The 8,258-nt window shown below is 37.9% G+C and overlaps 1 protein-coding gene across 3 annotated transcripts in view; it reads right to left on the bottom strand.

Annotated features, from left to right (window-relative positions):
• Positions 1–2,381: 2,381 nt before the first annotated feature.
• Positions 2,382–8,258, bottom strand: part of LOC141433066 (neurotrophin 1-like) — a 28,867-nt gene continuing 22,990 nt past the window's right edge. For 2 of the 3 annotated variants that reach the window (XM_074094885.1, XM_074094887.1), the window contains 4 exons: positions 7,021–7,170; positions 4,617–4,787; positions 3,802–3,925; positions 2,382–3,708 (listed from right to left, as the gene is read on the bottom strand). In XM_074094885.1, coding sequence (XP_073950986.1) covers positions 2,674–3,708; positions 3,802–3,925; positions 4,617–4,787; positions 7,021–7,170 — 1,480 coding nt within the window. In that variant the 3' untranslated portion in view covers positions 2,382–2,673. The remainder of the gene's footprint in view (positions 3,709–3,801; positions 3,926–4,616; positions 4,788–7,020; positions 7,171–8,258) is intronic. The other variant, XM_074094886.1, reaches the window with a different exon arrangement.

Genomic DNA, 8,258 nt, shown 5'->3' with positions numbered 1-8,258 from the left:
TTATGTGTTATTCCAGACGTTCTAGCTACCTACATACCAAATTTCATGACTCTAAGCCCAGCGGTTATTATTTCAAGATTTATCCCTATCCCGTGAATATCGGATAAAAATTAACTGTGTGTTATACAGAGGTCCAGCTACCTACAGACTAAAATCATGGCTCTAAATCCAGTGGTTGTTATTTCGAGATTTTATCCAAGGTATCCCGTGGGAATATCGAGTCAAAAATCCCTTACGTGTTATTCCAGACGTCAGTTACGCTACATACAAATTTCTGACTCTAAGCCAGCGGTTATTATTTCAAGATTTATCCCTATCCCGGGAATATCGGGATTAAAAGTAGCTTATGTGTTTATCCAAAGGTCCAGCTACCTACATTACTAAATTTCATGGCCTTTAAGCCTGCGGTTGTTATTTTCAAGATTTATCCCTAGGTATCCCGTGGGAATATCGGGTCAAAAAGTCACCTATCTGTTATTCCAAACGTCCAACTACCTACATACCAAATTTCATGACTCTAAGCCCACAGGTTGTTATTTCGAGATTTTATCCCTATCCCGTGGGAATACCGGGATAAAAAGTATCCTATGTTTTAATCCAGGTTATAAACTAACTTTTCGCCAAATTTCATCCAAATCCGTCCAGCCGTTTCAGCGTGAAAGAGTAACAAACATACTCACTCACTCACTCACTCACTCACTCACTCACAAACTTTCGCATTTATAATATTAGTAGGATTCGTGCAAAATAACAGCTTTCTGGCATTGATACGCGTACGGACGGACAGACAGACAGACAGACATGGCGAAACTATAAGGTTTCCGTTTTTGCCATTTTGGCTACGGAACCCTAAAAAATTACAGACTTAGTTTAAAAGTAGGGTTAGAGTTATAATGCTTGCTGTGATTTACGATGGCTCAGGAATCAAATAATTTGATAGTGCACATTTTCATACCGTAGAAGGTCCTTTATTCTTTGCATTTAAAAAAGGGTAAGTAGGTACAATTTAATTGTTTAAATACATTTAAACTGATCAAGTTTCCGGTATGTAATTTCTTTGCGTACGTCTTTTCACTGACGATCGTGTAGTTACGTGTATTTAATATTAAATAAGTCCCACTGAAAACCAGCGTTTCGGCATGCCGCAACATTACGCTGACTAAGGCCCAATTTATATTATTAATTGATGTTTTTAAATTGTTATTTCACGTTTGTATCGTATGTGTCGAAATAAATGTCTCTATCTCTCTATCTAAATATAAATCCGCCGTTTACATTGCTTCAAAGTGTAGATGGATAATTGCAAAAATATTTTTTTCTCCTTTTCGTGATTTTTGTCATTTTTTTTATTTTTTGTTTTATTGTATAACTGTTTTTAATAAATTATTATTGTATTATATAGATTATAAATAATAATTTTAAAATTTTCTTTGACATTGTTTGGTTTCTTTTGATTATTTGTGGTTTGATTAATTTGTTATTCTATTTAATTTGACATATTTGTTTTATATAGTCAGGATTTATCTTTAGTTTATTAGGTAATGTGTATAATATAACATTGTAAATTTTCTATTTAATAAATAAAAAATAATATTCATTATATAGATATATAGATACATACTTAAATACATATTAAACACCCAAGACCCGAGAGCAAAAAAAAAAAAAAAAATTGCAAAAATATACGTAAATATGTTATGTTATACCTCATAATGATATGAGCCTACAACCTTTTTACCTTTGCAGTGCCAGGTTCATTAGGTAATTTATCTAATGTCTTCTTCGAAATCACGATCTCATTTCGTGTTAAGCATTGGATAATGATCTTGATTGTATTCACTCAAATACAATGCATTTTATTTACTTTATTAGGTACTTTGCAGAACTCTCTACAGGCCTTTTTATGTATTTTAATGAGCACGTGACATTTCCTAACAGATTGTTGGTTCTAGAGGTACTCGTACTATTAGGTACAACAAAAAACATAAAACTACATCAGTAACGCTGAGTTCTTTAGGCCGCTTGTAGACGTCTGTTGTTTCACTGGACAATAGATCGTCTCAGTCGCCAAACCAGTGTCCTGTGCATGTACGGTCGGTTCCCTAATAGTATGCACTTTCATACCGACTGTACGCACATTAATGGTGTACACACATGTAAAAAAACCATACAACACCGCATGTCCAGCAAAAAGAAACGGTTCGTTGTCCGGTGAAAACAAAGGACAGTCGTCTACAGCGGCCCTAGTGCTTTTTTTTTAATGTATACGACCGATTATTGAATTTCGTTTACATCAACACAAATCGTGCTACAGCGTCCGTTGGCTCGTTATTGGTTTAAATGTAGGTACCAATGTGAAGGTTAAATGAAATAAATTGTAAGGAAGATACGCATTTATTTTCTGGCAAGTCTTTTAAGTCTTACAATAGATTCTATCCTACAGGTGAGTTACAACGGGAGTATCATTTTAGTTAAATAATTTAAATAAATACCTAATAATCAATAGTTTACTTATTCATTGCAATTCGATTTGGCATCATTCGTTCAAGTAATAAATATGAAAAATATTGCCTCTTTCACTTAAAACTACATTACTTAGAGTAAATGGACATTTCTAAAATGTCGAGTCATCATATAATTTAATCGTAATGTAACAACTAAAATAAATTGAGCTTATTTGTGTTTCTTTCTTTCTACTAAATTAGTGTTCTGTGAATTTCTAGGCGGTGGATGATTCATCGGTTTCCATTCTGACTCTGACGTCGGCACATACGCTGCAACGACGTCTTCTCTATCAATGGAGTCATTTTCTTCATCTTTATCTTCTTCTTCTCCGAAGAAATCTATAATGGGATGATAATTATAATTTACTCTTTTCCCATTAGCTGTTGTTTCTTTAGCTGATTGACTTTTTTCCTGTTGCGCAAAAGCAGGTATTGTCTTCTCAGTAGTGACAGCGTGTAGTTTTGGTGCTATGGTTCCTCTTTTCGGCGGGGCAGCCTTTTGAACATTTTTTGTGTATTCCGTTTCTTCTTCATTGTATTCTTCCATAGTCTCCATGTTACTGGCAGTGAACGATTCGATTGCGGCTGATCCTGAAGATGACAAATCATCCGGTCCACCGGATATTTTCTTTCTGATTGGTCGGCGACTGGGTCTTACTGCGCCCCTTTTGAACTGGCCGTTATTTTTGAACTTGTTCGGAGTATCATTTGAGAAGGAAAAGGAGGACGATGCGGACGGCGTCGGGGGCTCAAGGTAGCTTGGTAACGTGACGGAATCGAAATTGGTGGTGACGGGGTTCCTTGATATGGGAGGTCGTTTCACGTTTCGAATAGAACTGGCCTGGTTGAAGGAATCTGGGAAATAAGTGTTACCGTAAGAATCCATTGGACTAGAGGGAGGTAAGTTACTGTTAAATTCATCATCGTTTAGTTTGGCGTTAGAGAAAGACGTACCGGTTATTAGGTTATGGTTGTCGGAGAATGGTGCGAAGGACTCTAGGGGTTTATTGAAGGTAAAAGGCGGGTTTTTGGTGGCGCTAGGCCTTTGGATACTGGACTGCACGGCTTCAAAGGCATGGTTGCCGTGCTCTGACGACAGTTCTTCTACTGGCATGGTTTCCCCGGATGTTTCGTGGATCCTGTGCCCCAGCGGTGGGAAGGAGACGCTATAACCTTCAATGTGACAGGAACAGCATGTTGGAACCTAAAATTAAAGAGCAGGCGGATAGAAATAATTGTACTACCTATGATGTATTTTACAATTAGACGATTTAGGAAGTAATTAAAAAGTTATTACCTTGAAGATATCCATGTGTAATCCATTCTGCTGGTCCCAAGTTAGCAGTCTGTGGTAATTGTAAACTTGTACACACTTGGATTTGAAGTTGTCAGTTAAATATGTGCAGGATTCTTTCGGTTTTCTGAAACAATAAAACATAGCTTAACTTTGTTTCTGCTTACGCCATCTTGGAAGAAAAAATACTGATATTTTGCATGAAGCATTTTATGACAGAGAATGAATAACGTCGGTTTTTGTAAAGTTCTCACTGGATAGGCATTTTGCAACGCAGAAAAAGCTACAGGCGTTAGCTAGTCTTCGTTAACTTAGTTCACTGGCCCGTGGTACATGAAGCTTTGCGGGGCTGGCAAAGTTTTTTCACACCTCTCCTTCAGAAAAGTAACTTTTCCTCCCTGACGGGAGGGAGCAAAGTGCAACTTTTCTGTTCAAGGCTTTTCTAAGTGTTTTATTGCAAATGCCATTTTTTGAAGTTGATAATTGTAAAGCCACGCCATTTTCTATGCTGGGTGTTCTTTAATAATATTTAGAATATTTTTTTTCAAGTTCCTTAATGCTCGGTGTGAAAAGTTGTATGAGCCACTCGGGAGCAAAATTATTTTCATCTTGGGCGTTAACACTTGAATCCCTCATTATGCTCAGGATTCTACTTTAGAGTCCTTCATTCATTGCAGAATCCTTCGCTACATTCTGGATTCAATGTACGCCCTTGCCGTAAATACACCATTTTGCTCCCTTGTGACACAAATAACTATTGTTGACTATGCCCTTTGTGTGAGAAAAGAAGTTGAAGAGTGAGGTTGGAAGGTACTTACAAGCACTTCTCCAAGCGTAGAGTCTGCGTATGCTCGCCAGTGTTCACGATGTACTTCCACTGTCCTGACGTGGCCCTCGCCCGCTGGGGCCTGGCGTACTTCACTGTGCTAGGGCACATGAAACCAGCTTCACCGGCGCTGGCAAAGTCTCTGTTGGCTGTGTCGCCTCGTCTAGAAGATGAGATGATATTCAGTTAGACATAAGTCAACGCACGTAAAAAGAGCTCTGGGTGGCTAGTGGAAGGGATACGTTTGTGCATCTGTCAACTAACAAGCCAATGGCGTGACGGCCGCGCGCGCTCCTACGCCCCCTCCCGCGTCCCCCACTGCTCCGCCGCCAATTTGGTCCATATTTCGCTCATTGCGCAGGAATGTCAAGAGGAGCTCTTTTTACGTGCGTTGATTTGTATGGGCACGAGACAATTATGCTAGCATACAATGTCACAAGTAGCTGTCCATTTTTTGTACTTTATCGGACAAAAGCTTACAAGATGCTATTGAAATCGGAACCGAAGCAGAAATTCGGTTTACAATAATAAATAAACACACACAGTGGGATATTTGACACCAATTGACCTAGTTCCAAACTAAGCAAAGCTTGTAATATGGATAGGCACTAGGCAACGGGTAAAAATACTTATATTTTTTTTTTCAAATTCAAATTCAAATATTTATTGATAGGTTGTGAGTTGTTTTATTCGACTGGATGGCATACGACTAAGTGGGTCTCCTGATGGTAAAAGATCACCACCGCCCATAAACATCTGCAACGCCAGGGGTACTGCAGATGCGTTGCCAACCTACAAGCCTAAGATGGGATACCTCAAGTGCCAGTAGTTTCACCGGCTGTCTTACATACCGGTTGTCTTATGTCTTATATTGTATAGATAAATACATACTTAAGTACACATATTAAACATCCAAGACCCGAATACAAAATATTCTTATTATTCATACAAATATCTGTCCTGGCTGAGGATCAAACCCGGGACCTCAAGCTTCGTAGTCAGGTTCTCTAACCACTTGGGAATCCGGTCGTCAATGAAAAATGAACATCAAATCATAGTAAGCAATAGAGAAAACACAAGTTCGAGTATAAATACTAGAGCAGGGTTTCTCAAAGTGGGGTACGCGAACCCCTAGGGGTTCGCTATTCGACGGTAGGGGGTTCGCGACAAGGTTTACGTGATGGTGGCTGCAAGACTGGCAAGATGATTAAGATTGGTTTTTGGAGTCTTTTTGTATTTTTTATTTCAACTCCAAATTTGTTACTTATTTGTTTGTTATTTGTTGTTGTTTGTTTCAGTTTTCGTTGGCAAGATGATTCTTACCTATATTTGTTACCTTTTATTGAAATCAATAATAATATACATTATATTATGATGATGATTGAAATAAAAATAAACTTAGTTTCTCCAACAGCCAATTTTATTACTATCTTTGGGGGGGGGGGAGGTAGGGGTACGCTGTCGTCTAGAAACTTTAACAGGGGTACGTGGAGCCATAAGTTTGAGAAACCCTGTACTAGAGCAATAGGCCCCCTTCTCGCTTCAGAGCAATCTCTTCCTATCAATTTTTACAATAGACAGAAGCAAGGAATATATTTTAGCAGACGTGTAATTTACAACACGGCACAGGCATCTATCAGACTGAGAGAGCTTGGGCAGTAGGTTCCACGCGGGCCTGATGTAAATATGGGCCAATCCAATTTTTACCGACACTAATCTGTCCGCGACATTTTTCAAACAATTGCAGATTGTTGTAAGTTTATGTTCTTGTTATTTACTTGCACTTTTCCCTACTAAGTTAAGGGTCAATAAATTTAAACAAGCAATACTTTAACACCGACCGATTTATTTACTTAGGGAAAAACACCTAAGGGACCTGACGGGACGGCGCGACGCGAGCGACTGGAGCGATTCGGAACTCCCGATAAAAACTGCTTGCGTTGCACCGCAACATAAGTAAACATGGTTTTTCTGTAATTTAATAGATGGTGTACATGAATACATGCCATCCTACGTATGTTCAACCTATTAAACCGTGAAATATCTTGTTGGATGTACGATTTTTTGGTAACGCCAGAGACTATTTTTGGTAACGCAGGAGACGCCCAAAGTGTCGGTAGTTGATTGGCCCATATGTTGGATCCATAAAAAGCATTGTATTGTACCATCAGCCAAATAAGTGGTCTATCAATTTTTAAACAAGTTCCTATCAAATTAATATATCGCTAAAGTCGAACTTTCAAGTTGACAGACACGTCTAATGGCATTATTGTTATATGACATGCAAACGATTATCAACTTTAGGGTGGTAGACCATATATTTGGTTGATGGTACCTATTGTATTGTGGCCCCAGCATTGGGACTTCTATAGGCTGAAGATGTTCTTACTTCTTACCTATTAGACACCAGGTAGTGTTCAGCGGTGTACTTGGCCTCCTGGGCGGCTGTGACCCCGTCGAGTGCACCCTCGCCAGGGTCTCGGAAGTCAGCCAGGAGGGCTCCTGCAGCGGCCTTGTTGCGGCGGATGGACAGGACTATAGCATCTCTGGAAACGAAGGAAGTAGGACTATAGCTTTACTTTAGCATTTTTAAGATATACTTATCATTACCCAACACATTCAAACTGATTATAGAGTTGTTTTTATGGTACCGAAATTTGGCATTTTCACTTTAAACTTTCCTTTTTCGTTTACAAAATGCATTGTATTTTATTACTCTTTATTGTAAATAAACATATGAAAATTACAGTTAAAATAAGAAAGAGATGTACAAAGGCGACCTTATCCTTTAAAGGGATCTCTTCCTGTGTGTGTGTGTGTGTGTGTGTGTAGTGAAGTGGTTTTGAAACGGTTGTTTTGTGTGTTGTGAAGCCAAAAATGGAAAAACGGAACCCTTAATAGTTTGCCATTTCTATCCAGTCGTCTTTAGTCCGTCCGCACTTTGCTCAGGGAATATCAATCCTAGAAAGCTGTAATTTTGTACGGATATATAAAAAAACTATGCCGATACAATGGTACAATTAAAAATTCAAAACAAAGTTTTTTAAGGTTTGATAAGTAAATAGCACGATTTTTTTTTTTCATCCAAAAAACCCGCAGTGGGTCAATATTGAATACCATTTTTTAAAACCATAGGGGTCAATAGGACGATTTGACGATTCAGTGATACATAGCGAAATATTCAACTTTAAAATGCAAATTTTCATTAAAATCGAGTACCTTTTAAGGCAGTTTTTTGATTTTATAAATTTGTTTTATTATCACGATTTTCTCCGAAAACGATTATAATATATATTATATAATATATATTTTATATATATATTATATAATTTATACTTTCAATTTGTATTACTCATATTCATAGGTTTGAATAACAATTGAAGAGATTTTGTACCTAGTTCACTTTTTTCATTAAGATCGCAATCTAATGACGTATCATTTATCAAAATCGGTTCAGCCGTTGAGTAGTTACGAGGGACATAGGACATACATACACATACGCGTCAAACACATAACCCTCCTTCGCAGTTTGTTAAAAATTTACGCAAAAGGGTCAATAAACAAAGGTATTTGACCATTCAGTTAAACATCGTTAGCCTGAAATCGATTATGTGACAAGAATTTGATACACTAA

The sequence above is a fragment of the Choristoneura fumiferana genome, chromosome 12 (assembly GCF_025370935.1).
Source record: "Choristoneura fumiferana chromosome 12, NRCan_CFum_1, whole genome shotgun sequence".
Classification (NCBI taxonomy): domain Eukaryota; kingdom Metazoa; phylum Arthropoda; class Insecta; order Lepidoptera; family Tortricidae; genus Choristoneura; species Choristoneura fumiferana.
Note: the sequence above shows the minus strand (reverse complement) of the source record. Positions and strands in the feature narration are given on the sequence as shown.